General features: G+C 35.6%; 1 protein-coding gene across 6 annotated transcripts in view; it reads right to left on the bottom strand.

Annotated features, from left to right (window-relative positions):
• ITGB3B (integrin subunit beta 3 binding protein) overlaps positions 1-19,414 on the bottom strand; it is a 78,042-nt gene that overhangs the window by 13,629 nt on the left and 44,999 nt on the right. For all 6 annotated transcript variants that reach the window (XM_011764478.3, XM_011764477.3, XM_071092058.1 and 3 more), the window contains 3 exons: positions 3,752-3,830; positions 3,246-3,339; positions 2,786-2,842 (listed from right to left, as the gene is read on the bottom strand). In XM_011764478.3, coding sequence (XP_011762780.3) covers positions 2,786-2,842; positions 3,246-3,339; positions 3,752-3,830 — 230 coding nt within the window. The remainder of the gene's footprint in view (positions 1-2,785; positions 2,843-3,245; positions 3,340-3,751; positions 3,831-19,414) is intronic.

Raw genomic sequence — 19,414 nt, 5'->3', positions numbered from 1 at the left:
GCCAGAATAAGGCAGAATAAGGAACATATAAAGCAAACTAGTTTGAGATGTCAAAAGAATTAGCAAAATCCTCTTAAAATGAATGTATGAGCAGAAAAGGGTAAAAGCTGTTAGCTTACTAAAAAAATTTACATGTGTGTGAACGTTTGTGTATGTACATAATCATTAACCAAAAATAAAAAACCAAACAAAAAACCCTGAAAACTAATATGTATGTTAGGAACCAGAGAAAGAGGTAGGAAAAGCACTCAGGATATAGCTCAAACTCAAATTACAACAAAAATAAGCTTTAATCTATTTTTTAGGCAATATGAATTTCCCAAAATTAGCTGAAAACCTAATGAAGTTTTTAAAACCTTGGGAAATATAAAGAGCTAATGTAGCTCCTGCCAAGAAACAGAATTGGACGATGACTATATAGAATACATAATATATGTATTAATATATAACATATTTATATAGATACTATGTATTTTTTTTATATATATATATATATTTTTTTTTTTTTTTTGAGATGGAGTCTCGCTCTGTCACCCAGGCTGGAGTGCAGTGGCCAGATCTCAGCTCACTGCAAGCTCCGCCTCCCGGGTTCACGCCATTCTCCTGCCTCAGCCTCCCGAGTAGCTGGGACTACAGGCGCCTGCCACCTCGCCCGGCTAAGTTTTTGTATTTTTAGTAGAGACGGGGTTTCACTGTGTTACCCAGGATGGTCTCGATCTCCTGACCTCGTGATCCGCCCGTCTTGGCCTCCCAAAGTGCTGGGATTACAGGCTTGAGCCACCGCGCCCGGCCGTATTATATATTTTTAAACTGAGTTTTCATTTAAATCAATGATTATTAGAAATTTACAAACATGGTTTAGTCATACAGTCTCCTCTATGCAGGAACTCAGTCCTTTGGGAAAATCTGGTAACGGGCAAGTCAGCCTTAATGCCTAAAATAATAGAAAAGAGTTTTAAGGCTGATCATGCATAAACACACAATGAATTCATGTATTTTAGATGGCCATAAGGAAATGAAAAAAGTATCCCCTGGAAGGAAAAATATTTTAATAAAATATAAATTTAAACAAATTTTTTACATTATTAGCATTGACAGTTCACTTATTTATTCCAGAGTTTTCCGCTTCCTTATTTCTCAAAGCTGTTTGCAAAAGTCAACTATGTTAAGCCTAATTCTAATTAGTTCTAGGAAGTTACAGATTTTTAAAGAAATCACACTATTGGTATAGAGTATGTAGAAGCAAGATTTCTTCCAATTGGGAAATAATAAACATTTTGCTTTCCTACTGTGATCCTTTAAAACTTGTCAAGTTAGGAGAGATTGAAACCACTGAAACCCAGTTACACATTCTAATCAAGTTACACAACTAAAGTAAGACACAAGAGGCCAGGTGTGTTGGCTCATGCCTGTAATCCCACTTCACTAATCATCACTTCAGCCTGGGTGACAGGGTACAATCTTGTCTCTAAATTTTTCTTTTCTCTTTTTCTTTTTTTTTTTTTTTAAAGAAGAGATCCCAAGCCATTTCCAAGAAAGAGTTACCTTTCATGTTCTTCTTAAATTCTTGGCATCACAGTAGATGTTAGTTGTTCAACTGAAAAGCTCAGGAAGTCTATTCAGCTCCCTTCCCACATGAACTTTGGAGGAGTCTTGCCATGGCTGCAGCCCTGCCATGACCCAGCTGGCCTTTAGATCTGACTGCCTGGCAATCCCAGCACTTCCCATTGCCAACCCATCACTGGCTTATTAAAGGTTCTAAACCCAGGCTAACATACCAGATTGGCTGAAGCAGTTTCAATTATGTGCTATGTTTGAGTCTGAAAGCTGGGATGATTGGATGATTTCATTTGTTTTAGGAAGGGACAACAAAGAATAATGAAAAGACCAGAGTTTTTGAGGCCAGACTGGTCTTTGCTTGGAATCCTTGCTTTGTTACCTAAGTAGAAGTCTTGGGCAAGTTACTTAATATTTTTTGTATCTTTGTTCCTTGTCTATAATGACAATGATAATACAGTGTAGCTATCTTTCCACAATGCTGTAAAGATCTGCTGATCCTAGTATTGAGAATATAGTAATTATAGGTACTCAATAAATGGCAGTCATCGGTATTTAAAAGCGGTAGCCTAAAAACACGGCCGCCCATTTTAAGGCCTAATTCCACCTGCAGAAATTGCTAAATGGCATTCATGTAGGTACTATTAATCACTCTTACATTAGTCTAAAGGTTTTAGTATTTTACAGTTCATGATTACTTTGCTTATTGAGGTGTGAAGGTATGAATGTGTACTTCCTATGGAAACTTAAACACTGTTTATTTAGTTTTCCATACTGTGAAATGATCAGAGGCATAAGAGTTCATAGTAGAACAAAGCACATTAATGATCTGAAAGTTTCCAGAATACTGGTTAGAAAGTAACTTTTAATGGTTCTAGTGCAACACTAAAAACTGCAGTATATTAATGCATTGTTGCTCATATTCGTCTGTATTCTCAAAAATAAATTTTAATAAAAAGACAAAATTTAAATCTTATGTTGAAGATTGCATTTCAAAAGACATTTAAAAAGTTTAATCAGAGAAGTTGATCTCATCAGGTATCATCTGCTAAATGCAATATAAAGCTTTTCAAATGAGATTCATGATCTTTTAAAAGAACACACTTCAGAACAGGGATCTCTGAGGAAAAAAGAAAATCACTAAAAAGGACTCATGATGATTAGTTTTAATTGGCAAAATGGGATGAAAGCATCTTTTTATGTAATAAACTAAAACACAACTACTTACGTTTGTGAGGAAGTCCTGAACTCCTTTCAAACAGTTTTTGTTTAATTACTTTTGTCACTAAAAGAAGTAAAAATCCCATGTCAAGAATTAACATAGAATATGGAGAATTTCTCATTACTTGTAACAAACAACTTCATGAGAAAAAAAAATCCAAAATAATACATATTTATAAGTACCAAGTATAAAATATAATACCTTATTATATATTATAAAAATGGGCATTACATTTGAAATGCCTGCTACCAGTTTCCAAGGTGCATTCTTTTCATTCACATTCAAGAAGAATCCCCAAAATAACACATCCTGATAAAAGACATGTGGCTTCTTATTTAAAGGTAATAGTATTTTTATCACATGTCCAGTAATGGTATATATAAAGAAATCTATCAAATTTAAATTTGAAACAAATTAATAGGTTTATCTTTAAAATTATTGTCATTGAAAACTCATAAATTCTTACTTAGTTCTTTGGTTTTCTGCATTTCTTTTTTTAAGAAACGTGATGCACAGGAGATTCCAATGAGATTTTCAAGCTCTCTACTGCCCTCCAAAGCCTACAAGAAAGCCATCTTGAATGAGTTAAGTTCTCTATACATATGACATTACTGACATGTCTAGTGAAAAATACAGTATATTATTTCCTTCATTTGAAAAACTTAAACTCTGTGTTAGGATATTTAACTTTTTCTGGCAGGCCAACTATTTCAAGCCCTAAAATGCCTGAATAAAAACAATTTATAATTAACTAAAAAGACGAAACATAATCTACAAATTTATATTTAAATATGAAAAGCCAGATATTACTAAAATATTATGGTTAAATAGTGTTCTCCTATTAAAAAATTCCCATGAAAAGTAAATTAAACATACTCTGTGCAAACTCTTTCCTGGATTGGATTCTCCAATCTGGGACACTCCTTCCTTTTATCCTTTTCAAACAGGGTAGAAGTATGAAAAAATACAAACCCGTATACTACTTAAATTTTGCATTATCGCCATGATTTCTTCTGACAATTTCTCAACTTTAGATAGCAACATCATCAATCTAGTAATAAAGAAAAAGATAGTACTTAGCAAGGGGAAGCATTTAAACATGGCAAGTCATTTTCAAAGCTTTAACTCTTTTTAAAGGACCTTTGACTTAGGTTCTTTCATTCTTTATAAACACAATATATATATTATCAACTGTCCCCTCTTTTGGAGTTTAATTTCCGATTCCCACTGAGCAGTGGAATGGAAGACATAGTTGGCTGTTCCTTTCTCCACAATGCCACAATGAGAACACTAATACACCACCATTCCTTCATTTACCTTGACTGAGTCTATGAATCAGTATCACCTAGTAACTTTTTTTAAAATAAAAAAAGTTTCGTGACTTTATTTTAAATTTGAAAATAAAGAAAAGGAAAAGAGGAAAACATCACTTGGAATTCAGTCTTCTGAACCTATCTCCAGTTATCTTTTTGGAAAAATTCTCCTAGTTTAAAAAAAAAAATTGTGTAACTTTGTTATCATGCTTTTTTTTTTCTTTTTATAAAGAAATGGGGTTTACCTCTGTTGCCCAGGCTGAAGTGCAGTGGTATGATCATGGCTCACTGCAGCCTCAACCTCCTGGATTCAATAGATCCTCTTACCTTGTCCTCCCAAAGCACTGTGATTACAGGTGTGGGCCATGGTGTCTGGCTGTGCTTTCTTTACTTAATTTTGGGGGGGCCACATATTAAAGGCTGCACAATATTCTATTTAGTAAACATACTAAAAGTGATTTAACTATTCCCTTACTGTTAAAATTTTAGTTTCTTTTCAAATTTTAAGACCCCATAGCTGTTTGTGATAATCCATATCAACACAGTCTGATAGAAAAATAATGTAAGCCATGTATGTAACTTAAAATTTTTAGTAGCCACATTAAAAGGAATAAAAAAGGTAAACTTTAATAATTTTAATAATGTTTAAATATTTAACTCAATATATTCAAATATTATTTCAACATATAATGAATATAAAATTGAGATATTTTATACTTTTTTCAAATCCAGGTATACTTTACATATTAACAGCACACCTCATTTCATACTAGCCATATTTCAAGTGCTCATTAGCCATGTATGGCTAGTGAGTACTGTTTCAAACAGCATAAATCCATATAGATTTTATGAGAGAAACCAGAAATTCTATTTAAATGCTTTTTCAAGATTACATCAGTGTCATTCATTGACATTTTTGTGCTATTAAAAATAAGACAAATATGTTAAAATTTTGATATATAATGTGTATGTACAGTAAGTTTCAATTAAGTAAAATGTTATCTAAGTATGCAAACAAGAAATGAAGAGTTGATAACATTATTCAAAAGCTAAAAATTATGAGGACAGTGGAATTTTGGGTGAATTCTTTTCTTTAAAAGTTTTCCTTTATTATGTATTTTCAATCAGAAGTCATCTGTCTGAGGCCCTGACTGCTTAACAGGAGAATCTCAGTTTGAGAGATGGTATCATAAAGGAATTCCTTTTCCTTCAAATTGGGTCCAAAGACCTGAAGAAACAAGGACTTAAGGGACTCCCACCCAGGCTGGATCCTCTAGCTTCTCACATATGATGCCAAAGCCTACTGAGTACCACAGGAGTACAAAGTAGAGGCAAATTAAGTTACTTTGCTATAAGAAGGAATCTGAGGGGCTTATTGCCTTGTAACTTGCATCCCTTTCCTGGGAGAACTGGAATAGCAGAGCCTTTTTAAACTGACTTCTATATCTTAAAGAGTTGATGGTACTCCCTGTTCACCTATAGGGAATTGTGTGGGAATGCTGTGGCAGGGCTGCCATCTTGAATGTCTCCGAGTGGCTCTGTTTACATAGAGTTAGATGTAAATCGTGCCCCCAAAAGTTGTATAATGTAGCATCCCCAAAGGACCTACTAGCAGCTCTCCTACATTAAGATAGTAATTGAGGGGCTAAGCTAAAACAAACTGTTTCAACAATCTTGGAGATTTGTATGGATTAAATATCAATTATCTGGGGAAGTTGTTTTCAAAACATCTTTGATATGCTGAAGGTGCTTTCTCAAGGACACTTGTATCCATTGCAGGATCAAGTAGACTAGTAGACATGCCATTGCTCTTCTCATTATTATTCTGATTCCCTTTCCTCTCCTCCTCCTTTTTCTTCTCCCTAGACGAAATCACCTCTTTTTCCCACTTTGAAAGCAACCAAATCCCCATGAATGGTTTTTTTAAGTGTTATACAACTGTTAAATCCTGAAAAATCCTTTTTTTTCAAGGCATTATTTTCCACATCTTCTGAGTCACTGAAGAAGCCTTCATAATCTTTGGAGATAAACTATTTGCTGAGCAGATTTTGGGAGAAATAATTCTACCACTTTCTTCATCCTAGACAAAATGGAATTCTCATAAACATCCTACTTGTGCTGAAAAGTAGATTTGCATTGCTATTGAGAGCCCTTTTCTGTATTTTCAATGCATGGTTCAAATTCCACTTTGTTGCCCTAACATAGCATTATGGTTTGTGTACAGTCCCTTAGTTTTTAACATCATCTTGATGTTCCTTTACTAATTTATGTATTCCTGAAAACTAACAATCTTTCATTTTTTTCAAGCTGCCTGAAGAATATATTTCTCAAGTTCATTATGAAATTACAAAATTTCAAAGTTATTGTGGCTCTTTCAAGTTGGTGAGTAAAAGTATCATCACTGGTGCCATTCATATTTTACAGAATACTATTTTTTTCTCAAATAGATTTGCCTCTGACTAGATTAAATTGGACCAAATTTTTTTTTTTTTTTTTTTTTTTTTTGAGATGGAGTCTTGCTCTCTTACCCAGGCTGGAGTGCAGTGGCGCAATCTCGGCACACTGCAAGCTCCACCTCCTGGGTTCATGTCATTCTCCTGCCTCAGCTTCTGGAGTAGCTGGGACTACAGATGCACGCTGCCACACCCAGCTAATTTTTTGTAGTTTTAGTAGAGACGAGGTTTCACCGTGTTAGCCAGGATGGTCTTGATCTCCTGACCTTGTGATCTGCCCGCCTCGTCCTCCCAAAGTGCTGGGATTACAGACGTGAGCCACGCCTGGCCCAAATCCTTTATCTTATAATGATCCTTTGAGCCATCCAGATGTCAATGGGCCACTACATCCAGATATCCAGTGACGGTCGCCAGTTTTATGGCATCCTTACAAGATTTAATCAAATCTGCATTGTGGTCAAAGACTATTGTAGCACAACCTGAGAAATCTGAAATCTTGGTCTTCCTTGAATTAACCTTCTTTTTCATAACTAAAAACCAAGCAGCATTTTTTTTTTTTTAAGCATCTAGTAGTTTTTCTCTTGAGGGAGCTACATGTCAAAATTCAGGATTTTCAGTGCAGTTTTCCAATTTGCTTAGAAGAGTTGCATTGTGAAATTCAGAGTTCTTTCACGTTCCTCAAAGAGAAAGTCCTTATTCTGAAAAACAACTGAAATTAGGTGCAACAGCCAAATAAAATCCATGAGAAGCACTGGATGTATCCATTAATTCTGCTTTTCCTTCCTTCTATATTAACTTCTTCAGTCTCAAGTCAGGGGTAACTTGACTTTCAAAACTATCATTCTGTACCAGTTCAGGATTTTTCCTATCTTGGCCAGTTTCAATTCTTTCAGTTATTTTCCATTCTTAGCTTCAAATTTAGTTTCATCATTTACTTTTTCTCTATTAAGTCCCTCAGAAGTATTCTGAGGAGAGAACTAAAAGAACAAAGAGAAACTGTTATTAAATTGGTGCTTCTAATTCAGATTTATTGAGGCAGGTGTTAGCAAGCATTAACTCAGCTCCTGCTATGTGCTGTGCCATCCTAGATGTGAAAGAATGAGAAGCAAAGGAGTAGAGCAAATGAAAAAAGAACCCAGTGATTTATAGATTCCCTAGGACGCAAGCCATGGTACTTACTGTACTGTGTAGGCATTGTGGATATACTGGAAGAAGAGTGAAAACCTGTAAAAGCCATGATAATGGCCTGAAAAAAATCTTGATTTCCCTCCTTTTTTGTAACTTCCAATTGTTTGATATATATCTTGCTTACCAGATTGTAAGTTCCATGAAGGCAAGGGTGGTATCTACCTTATTTACTTTTATAACCTGTGTTAACTAATAAGGTGCCTGCAGGTGTGGTAGGTACCCAGTAACTATTTGATGGATCAACAGAAGAAAAAAGACCTAGTCCAGTGACCATCCATCCCTAGAGTCAAGTGAAGTATGCCCATCCTGCAGTTTTCTCTCTCTTTTTTTTTTAACTTCCTTCTCCTATTGTCTTATGTAGTCTCCATGATTCATCAGTTATATTGCTGACAAAGTTAATTAATTCAGTTCCCTAACCTTCCACCACATATGTCTTTCTCACAGGTAACCCAGGATGTCCCTATTTGTTTTCTTTGCTCCTAGCCTAAGCTGTGAGTACTATGGCGGGGGGGGGGGGGGAAGCCTCACAGTAGAATTGACAGTCAATATTAGAAGTATGATTTTGCTGAGCACCCAATGCTGCTTAACTCTCCATTTACTTAATTTAATGAATCTTCTTAATTTCTGCTCAACATGACAGCCTAACCCAATCTCCACTTCCTCCATATTAAAACTAAACTCTTATATTTATATTTCTGCCTTAGTATTTTTAATACAGTATTCTCAGAGGCCACAAATACACCCCTAATTAATTCTATTACTAAAAGCTATTATCTGAAAGTTATTACCTCTAAGAAATTGTACTTTTATAAATCTCAAGACTTGTGCATTAAATGTACATAACAAGGATGAATTCCTTAGGTTCTTCTAAATCTTTACAATACTACAATTCATGCAGAAAAAGGTAAATAGGTCATCGAATCTCCATCTCCCTCAACCTAAACTGATAATTTTGGATGATAGCTGAATTATGAAAACAATGAAATATATTGTTAACATTTTTTTAATGCTTTCTTAGTTTAAGGCACTATACTTACTACTTTACAAACTATATCTTAATTTTCAACACAACTATCCGTGGGAAATATTGTCTCCATTCTACAGCTACGAACACTGAAGTACTAATAAATAATTTAATTATTCAGGGTTTTATAACAAGGGGCACAGTCAGGACTTGAACCCAGGTGTGTTTGACCTATGTTCTCAACCATTATGTAATACTTCCAAAAGTGTAATTCAGTTACCACTGGCATCAGAATTCCTTGGTAAATGGTTAAAAATACAAATTCCTGGGCTGCATCCAAGAACTACTAACAGAGAAGGTCAGAAATATGCATTTCCAGGCAATTCTCATGCACATAAAAATTAATTAAAAGCACTTTTCATGAAGACTGATCACAAAAAAACCTGGTCAATATAAATGAAATTGATATCCTTTGTCAAAAAAAAAAAATTTCCCCCTGTGTTTAGGTCTATGCATTTCATTATATTCTTACAGGCTGTCTCAAGGAGCTTTTCTGCATTCCGTTCAGCTTACTTTTTTTTTTTTAATTTCTTATTGTGATAAAATATATATAACAAGATTTGTCATTTTAAACATTTTTAAGTGTACAATTCAGTGACATTATATTCACAATATGTGCAACCATCACCACTATATCCAAAACTTTTCTATTACTACAAACAGAAACTGTATAACCATTAAGCAATACCTCCTCATGCTTCCCACCTCCAGTCTCTAGTAACCTTTAATCTCCTTTCTGTCTCTTTGAATTAGTCCATTCTAGATATTGCGTACAACTGGAATCTTAACAATATTTGTCCTTATATGTGTCTGGCTTATTTCACTTAGCACAATGCTTTCAAGATTCTTCAATGTTGTAGCATGTATCAGAACTTCCTTCCTTTTCATGAATAAATAATATTCCACTGTATGTATATACCACACTTTGTTTAGCCATTTATTTGTTGATGAACATTTGGGTTGTTTCCTATCTTTTGGTTATTGTGAATAATGATGGAATAAACACTGGTATATAAATATCTGAGTCACTGTTTTCAATTATTTTGGGCATACACCTAGGAGTGAAATTGCTTGGTCTTATGTTAATTATATGTTTAACTTTTTGAGAAAGTGCCAGACTGTTTTCCACAGGAGCTACAATGTACAAGGGTTTTAATTCTTCTATATCCTTGCCAATATTTGTTATTTTCCACTTTTATTGTTTGTTTAAATGGCCATTCTCGTAGATGTAATGTGTAAAATGTAAGGTCTCACTGTAGTTTTGATTTGCATTTCTTTAATGACTAATGATATTTAATACATTTTCATGTGCTTATTGGCAATTTGTATAACTTCTTTCAAGAAATAGCTACTCAAGGCCAGGTGCGGTGGCTCACACCTGTAATCCCAGCAATTTGGGAGGCTGAGGCAGGCAGATCACGAGGTCAGGAGATCGAGACCACCCTGGTGAAGCCCCATCTCTACTAAAAATACAAAAAAAAAAAAGTTTGCCACACGTGGTGGTGGGTGCCTGTAGTCCCAGCTATTCGGGAGGCTGAGGCAGGAGAATGGTGTGAACCCAGGAGGCGGAGCTTGCAGTAAGCCAAGATAGCACCACTGCACTCCAGCCTGGGCAACAGAGCGAGACTCTGTCTCAAAACAAACAAACAAACAAACAAACAAAAAACCAAAACAACAAAAAAGAAATATCTACTCAAGTTTTTGCCTATGTTTAAAATTGGGCTTTTTTTCTTGTTGAGTTTTAGAAGTCCTTGATATACTCTGGACATTAAACCCTTATTAGATATATAATTTGAAAATATTTTCTCCCATTCTGTGCTATGCCTTTTCACTTTCTTGATGGTGTACTCTGAAGCACAAGAGCTTTTACTTTTGATAAAGTCCAATTTATTTTTTCTTTTGTTCATTGTGCTTTTGGTGTTGTTATATAAGAATCTATCAACAAATTCAAGGTCATGAAGATTTATCATTATGTTTTCCTCTAAGATAGTTATAAATGGTTTTGGCCCTTATATTTAGGTCACTGATCCATTTTGAACTAATTTTTATATATGCTGTGAGGTAGGGATCCAACTCCATTCTTTTTTATAAGGAAATCCTGTTTCCCAGCAACATTTATTGAAGACACTATTCTTTCTCCATTAAATAAACTTGGCATCCTTGTCAAAAATCAATTGGTCATAGATGTATGCGTGTGTTTTGGACACCCAATTCTATTCCATTTGTCTCTATGGCTACTGTTATGCCAGTGCCATACTGTTTTGATTACTGTAGCTTTGCAGTATGTTTTGAAATCAGGAAATATGAGTCTTCCAACTTTGTCCTTTTTCAAGATTGTTTGGCTATTTGGGGTCTCTTGTAGTTGCATATGAATTTAAGGATAGGCTTTTCCATTTCTGCAAAAAATGCTGTTTAATCATTCTGCAAAAGAAATACAGGAATTACAGTGAATCTGTAGACTGCTTTGTGTAGTAGCATTAACATCTTAACAATATTAAATCTTCTTGCCCATGAATACAGAATATCTTCCCTTTTATTTAGATATTCTTTATTTTCTTTCAAAAATGAATTGTAGTTTCTAGTGTACAAGTTTTTTACCTCTTTGGTTAAATTTATTCCTGTGTATTTTGTCCTTTCAGATCCTACCGCAATGGACTGCTTCCTTAATTTCCTTTTCAAATTCATTACAGGTATATGGAAACTGATTTTTGTGTGTTGATCTTATACCCTGAAACTTTTTTGACTCTAGTTATTAGCTCTAGTAGCTTCCTGTGCACTCTTGGGATTTTCTCTATAGAAAATCATTTCGTCTTCAAATAAAGATTGTTTTACTTTTTCCCTTCCAATTTAAATGTCTTTTATTTCTTTTTCTTGTCTAATTGCTCTGGCTAGAATTTCCAATACAATGTTGAATACCAGTGGTGAAAGCAGGTGTCCTTGTTTGGCTCCTGATCTTTCGGGGAAAGTTTTCAGTCTTCCATATCTAAAATTTTAAATTGTTGAAAATAATTCTCTTTTTAAGACTGGCTTTCCTCTTAGCCTTTGCTCACCTACAGAATAGGCATAATATGGAATATAGGCATATATCTTCATCCTAAGATTCTGATAAACATTTTCAACTAACGTATCCCTAGAGACCATCATTTGAGCAGTCAAGAGGAACTTAGAATACTGACCAGTGCTTGTCACAATTAAATTGTATACATAATGCAAAACAAAACAACAAACATTTTTTAAAAACCAGTTCTGGCATAACTCACTACTATTAAAAAGGTTTTTTTAGGTCAGTACAGAAATAAAAAAAATACACATCTAAAAAAGTTACTCTTCTGCCTATAAGAGAGAATGAGCTAGTGATTAAAAATAAGTCTTAGGCTGGGTGCAGTGGCTCATGCCTATAATCCCAGTACTTTAGAAGGCCAATGTGGGTGGATCACCTGAGGTCAGGAGTTTGAGACCAGCCTGGCCAACATGGTGAAACCCCCATCTCTACGAAAAATACAAAAACTAACAGGGCCTGGTGGTGGTGCACACTTATAATCCCAGCTATTTGGGAGGCTGAGGCAAGGAGAATCACTTGAACCCAAGAGGTGGAGGTTGCAGTGAGCCAAGATCATGCCATTGCACTCCAGCATGGGCAACAAGAGTGAAACTCTGTCTCAAAAAAAAAAAAAAAAAAAAAAAGAAAAAAAAAAGAAAAAAAAAAAATGGCCTATACAACAGGTGGGATCCTTGTGGTGATGGAACTGTTCTGTATCATGATTACAGCGGTAGATACAAGAACCTACACGTGATAAAATTGCATAGAACTAAATACACACACAAATGAGTTCACTGCAAAACAGGAAATATGAATAAGATCAGTGGATTGAGTCAATGTCAATTTCCTGGTTGTGATATTGTACTACAGTTTTATAAGATGTTATGTTGGGAAACTAGGAAAACACTACACATGATGTCTCTGTTTTACTTCTCACAATGGCAAGTAAATCTACAATTATCTGAAAATAAAACTTACAGGACAGTCACCATTATTGCATTTTCATAGCAATGCCAGCTACAGCAGCAGCAAATTGCCAAGAGGAAGAAAAGCCAATCGTAGTAAATTATATATATTCCTTGCAAAACATAAAGGATATGGAAGTTCACATAAAATATTAATGTGTAGTTTTTGTTTTTTTTTTGTTTTTTTTTTTACAAATGGGCTTTATTGACACGCCATTAACTATTTGTTTTGTGAAGAAAAAATTTTTAAACCTAGAACATGGAACTGTATTTTCCTGTTGAGAGGATTCTTACATTTAAAATTCTCCAAATTGATCAATAGGAATTGATTTCAGGACGTATTCATCAGTAAAAAAAAGCAAAGCAAAAAGAGTACATATGGTGTGCCATCTTCTATATAAAAAAAGTAAGAAAAAACAAAATGAAACTGCATAGGAAAGGTAAATAAGAAACTAATGAATTTGGTTACCCACAAGAAATAGGTAGCAGGAATGAGGGAGGGATTAATGCTACTCTGAGTATCCTTTTCTGGCAACAGTTTTGACTTTTAGGACTATATTAATGGCTTATCTCATTTTAAAAAGTCAAAAAGCATGAGAAAAAAGTAAAATTCACGATCAAGAAAACCTATTTCAAATGAATACTTCAAATGATGAACTAATCCAAATAATTTTTGAAAACAGTAATTTGACTATGTATCTTTAATCTAAGCACAAAAAACTGCAAACAAATCTTGAATGCTTCGCAGGTTTGTTTTTAGCAGTGCTGTGAGCACAGGAATTCTGCAAGTATTTTGCGTGTGATGTAGGATTAAGCAAATGTGCAAATTTATTGCTGCTCTCAGGAGACAGAAATTTAGATTTGAGATGGGATAGAAATATGGAAAAGGGGAAGTCAAGGAAAAACCTTGTATCACTATGAACAGATGAAGTTTTAAATGGTCAACCAGCAGAAGGTCAATTAATAAATACGGAAATGATGGAGTTAGAAAATTATGACTATGGCAATCATTATAGTAATAACTGACTCAGGCAAGAATCATCAATGTATGTTAAAACTACTGGGTGAAACATGACAAAGTACCTCGCCACAAAGTATTTATTAATTACAAAGGGAAAATGATTACTTTTTTTTTTTTTTTTTTTTTGAGACGGAGTCTCGCTCTGTCGCCCAGGCTGGAGTGCAGTGGCGCGATCTCGGCTCACTGCACGCTCCGCCTCCCCGGTTCATGCCATTCTCCTGCCTCAGACTCCCGAGTAGCTGGGACTACAGGCACCCGCCACCTCGCCCGGCTAGTTTTTCGTATTTTGTAGCAGAGACGGGGTTTCACCGTGTTAGGCGGGATGGTCTTGATCTCCTGACCTCGTGATCTGCCTGTCTTGGCCTCCTAAAGTGCTAGGATTACAGGCTTGAGCCACCGCGCCTGGCCAAATGATTACTTTTATAGTATATAAACCTGCTGAACATCACTGTAATCAAATGATTAAAATTAATCAATAATAGGACAAAATATCTCTTGATGTAATTCAACATTCTTCTATATTTTTGCCCCAAAATACATAACATGACTAATGACAAAATATCAGGCAAACACAACTGAGGAATGATGTACAAAAAAGAGTCTACACTATTTAAAAAATAGGAATTGATTTCAGGATGTATTCATCAGTAAAAAAAGCAAAGTGAAAAGTAAGAAAAAACAAAAATTTTTTTTCTGACATTTCTAACAAAATGTCACTGTCAGAGAAGACAATAAAAGGTTAAAAAAATTGTTCTAGATTGAAGGAAACTTTAAGAACTATTTTGTAATATGTGACCTTGGATTGAATCCTGGATCAAGAGAAAAGCTGTGATAAAGAACATTACTGGGAAAATTTGAATTTGGAGTATATACTAGATAACAGTAATTATATCATGTTAAATTTTCTGATTTTAATATTTTTACTATGGCTAAATAATGCTCTTCTTAGGAAATACACACTGAAGGATTTAGCGGTAAAAAAGGATGTCTGCAACTTCTCAAATATTCAGAAAAGTTTGGGTACCTATGTATGTGTGTGCACATGTGTGACAGAGAGAATAAAAGTACATGGTGACAAAATATTAACAATTTGTGACTCTGGGGGAGTGTTAAGGAATTCTTTTTAATATTCTTGCCAATTTTCTATAAATTTTAAATTATTTAAGAATCTAGAGTTTAAAAAATGTCTCTAAACTGTTAAAAGCATACACAAGGTATTTATAGATATTTTACCCATGGAATTTTTTTCTTTTTTTTTCTTGATAGGGTATTTTTCTGTCTCCCAGGCTGGTGTGCAACCTGCAGCGCTAGAGTGATCCTCCCATCTCAGCTTCCTGAGTAGCTGGGACTACAAGCGTGCACCACCCAGGCCTGCTAATTAAAAAAATTTTTTTTTGTAGAGATGGGATCTCCCTATATTGCTCAGGTTTGAACTTCTGAACTCAAGTGATCTGCTTGCCTTGACCTCCCAAAGTGCTGGGATTATAGGTGTGACTCACCACGCCCAGCCCAGTGAGAAATTTTGTTTGCAGTTCTTAAGCTTGTTTTCTACTTCATAAATTTAAGAACTCTACTTCATAAATTTTGTGTTTTTAAGGGTCTCAGGATTTTGGTTTAAATAAACAAAACTATGTATTTATAAAAATAATTTGAGTCATGTTTCTATTCAAATTTGTATTTTTATTGCATTTAACTTTTTAAAAATTTATTTTAATTAAAAAAAATTTTTTAAGATTGGAAACCATCAACTTGTATTGACAGCAATGATGACTTTTCTCTGTAGCCTATGGTAGTGGACAGAGTGGGCTGACCCAGAATGTTTTTATCTGTAGACTAACAATGACATACATACTTCTAAATAGCCAACTACTTTTTCCTAAAATGGAGCTGAAAGAATTCATAATGGTAACAAATTAGTGTTACAGATACATATTTTAATATGTAAAGGAGCTTTCACCTTTTATGTGAACTTTGGTACTGTGAAGACAGAGGCAATTTTGTTTAGATTTACCCAGATACATTTCATTCCTAAGAAAAGCCTCTTGGCAATACGTTTATTCAGTTCTGAGAAATGGTGACATTTTGGAAACTTCTTTCAGAAACAGCAGTCACACATGTGGAACACTGGATTAAAATCAAAAATGCGGGCTCTATTTAAGCCCATATTTTTCTACATAGGATCGCAACATATGGTTAGGACATCCTCCCCCGACCCTACACATTTCCAAAGGAAAATCCAATTTTAGAAGTTTCTACTTGCCAAACTTAAAAAACCCAGTCACCTGAAAGTTAGCCAGCAGGGCATTGCCACCAACCCCAAATAAAGCTGTAGCTTTCATCACGTGCACCAGACAAATCTACAAGGCTAGTTTCAGTATTCCTCTTTTAAAGAATTTATTTTAAACCTATTATACCACACAGCATGTTTCAAACACTGACATATAACTCCCTAATAAGATAAAACAAAGGCAAAAAGGTTTATCTTATTAGAAACAAGATACACCATCACTTACAGTCTTCAAATATCACTGCACTTTAACTTTCATAATTTGACAAAGCATTCATGAAAAAAGCTACAGACTAGTTTTAACAGACAAAAAATACCTTACCTGTAAGCAGACATGTGCCTGTCCTAAATTTTTTATTAGGTAAGAATTTTACAAACATTATTTATATTAGTGGTAATGGAGAGTATTGCACCTTCTCCAAGCTGCAGGGTGAGAACCACCAAGAGTGTGGTGGAACTTATGGCCCTTCCAAAGCCATGGCTCTTTCGGCCTGCAGATGTCAGCCTCCACCTCCTGGGCTCAAATGATTCTCCTAACTCAACCTCCTATGTAGCTGGGTCCACAGGTGCACACTACCATGCTTGGCCAATTTTTTTATTTTTTGTAGAGATGGGGTCTCATTTTGTTGCCCAGGCTGGTCTCTTAACTCCTTGCCTCAAGTGATCCTCCCTCCTTGGCCTCCCAGAGTCCTGGGATTACAGGCCAGTGATGGATATTGACTAATCACTAGCTTTTGGAAATAAGAAAATTTATTTAGAAACTTGTTTTGTAGTTTATAATCATTAACATTTAGTGTTCTCATAGAAATAGATTATTTGTTCTAATTGGCTAAGAATGTATTTAAAAAGCATCTTGCTTTCTAAATTATAGTTATTTTCTAGGGTTTTTTTTTTTTTTTTTTGAGACAGGGTCTCGCTCTGTCACCCAGGCTAGAGTGCATTCGTATGATCATCACTTACTGTAGCCTTGACCTCCTGGGCCCCAGTGATCCTCCCACCTCAGCCTCCCGAGTAGCTGGGACTACAGGCATGTACCACCACACCCAGCTACTAGGGAGGCTGAAGCAGGATAATAGCTTGAGCCCAGGAGGCAGAGGTTGCAGCGAGCCGAGATTGCATCATTGCACTCCAGCCTGGGCGACACAACGAGACTCTGTCTCAAAAAAAAAAAAAAAGTATCATTTTCTTTTTTTTTTTTTTTAAGAGACAGGGTCTCACTGTGTCACCCAGGCTGGCATGCAGTGGCTATTTACAGGAGGGATCATAGTGTACTACAGCCCTGAACTCCTGGCCTCAAGCAATTTTCTTTCCTCAGTCTCCTGACAGAAATTTTTTTTTTTTTTTTTTGAGACAGAGTCTTACTCTGTCACCCAGGCTGTAGTACCGTGGCACGATATCAACTCACTGCAACCTCCCAACCCGGGTTCAAGTGATTCTCCTGCTTCAGCCTCCTGTGTAGCTGGGACCACAGGCGCCCGCCAGCACGCCCAGCTAACTTTTGTATTTTTAGTAGAGACAGGGAGAACTCCCAGCCTAAAGTGATCTGCCCGCCTTGGCCTCCCAAAGTGCTGGGATTACAGGTGTGAGCCACCACACCTGGCCCGTTATTTTTATATGTTGTAAAATGTCTCAGCTCATACTTAGATTCACTAATTATAACACCAATTCATGGAGTGATATACTTAAATAACAGAGATCTTTAGAAACAAATATGGAGAGAAATTAATAAATTAAATAAACATAGGCAAATTCCTATGTGACTCATAACAATGGTTCTTGTTCTTCCCTTGCTCCTTGAAGCCCACTGCCATGGGAGCTATTGTTTTAAAAGTCTGAGCTCTAAAGAAATTGATGGGTTTACAAGAAGAAAGAAGGAAAGACACTATTAAGTGGAGCTGATTCGGGGAGAAAAACAACAGGCTTGATTATCTGGTATCACTTTTGTCCAAAAACATTTCCTCCTTTGCTGCCTATTTACACTTTATGTAACTGCATCAGAAATTAATTCGGTTTAGCAGGCACCTGCTTTCAAATACAAGATTATCTGTGATTTATAAATTTTTACTTGCTACTTGCTTTCACTGTATATCCTTTTGTATAATTTGAACTTTTTCCTGTGTACATATATTTCCTATGTTAAAAAACATTAAATAAGTTAAACAAAAAAGAATGCTTTCCTGTTAATATCCAGTTGAGATCAGTTCACTGAGGAAACAAAAGCTTTGATTAGGAGTAGGAAGAAATAATTTACAACAAAAATATTTGTGGGGCAGAAAAGACTGAAACATGCAAATATTTGGAGCTGGAGGAGCAGTATGTCAAGGGCAAACAGCTACTAAAAGCAAATAATGGACAGATGTAGGAGATGCCAAACAATGAGGATTCTTTGAAAAACTCTTCTCTTTGTCCCTAAAGTATTTTAAATGGCACTCAGTTTCCACATCTTTTAATCTGGACTACTACCAAAACTATAGTTCAGCTATATCATGAAATAAATAGATCTGTGCCCTGACTCAGGGCTGTAACCACAGATTATAACACTATTTGCATGGAAAATGCATTCTGAGTTCCATGTAAATGACTCCAAAAACATTTGTAAACATAACCCATTTCTAAATTGAGGAAGGTATATTAACTTGCAGCATAAGATCATAAGCTCCCAGGCTGCAAGCAGAATCTCACACCTGTAATCCCAGAATTTTGGGAGGCCTGGGTGAGTGGATTGCTTGAGCCCAGGGGTTTGATACTAGCTTGGGTAACATGGCGAAACCCTGTCTCTGCAAAAATACACAAAAATTAGTAGGGCGTGGTGGTGTGGACCTGTAGTCTCAGCTACGCAGGAGGCTAAGGTGGGAGGACTGCTTGAACCCAGGAGGTTGAGGCTGCACTGAATGGCAATCACACCATTGTGCTCCAGCCTGGGCAACAGAGTGAGACCCTGTCTCAGGGCAAAAAAACAAAAAAACAAACCAAAAAAAAAACATAAGCTCCCAATGGGGAGAAACTTCATTTTCCTTATCTTTACTCTTTAGTGTCCACTGGTGTGGTAGATAGAAGATACACTGAAATGGTAAATGAGCTAAACATATGCACTACTTTGAAAATTTAACCCCCATTCTGCTTAATTCAATCCTTCCAGGAAGACGATACGAATACAGTTGTCCCTCAGTATCTGTGAAGAATTGGTTCCAGGACTTCAGCAGATACCAAAATCCATGGAGGCTCAAGTCTCCTATATAAAATGGTGCATTTGCATATAACCTATGCACATCCTCCCATATACTTTAATCATCTCTAGATTACTTATAATACCTAACACAATGTAAATGCTACATAAATAGTTG

The sequence above is a fragment of the Macaca nemestrina genome, chromosome 1 (genome assembly GCF_043159975.1).
Source record: "Macaca nemestrina isolate mMacNem1 chromosome 1, mMacNem.hap1, whole genome shotgun sequence".
NCBI classification, from domain to species: Eukaryota; Metazoa; Chordata; class Mammalia; order Primates; family Cercopithecidae; genus Macaca; species Macaca nemestrina.
This window is presented reverse-complemented; position numbering and strand designations above follow the sequence as displayed.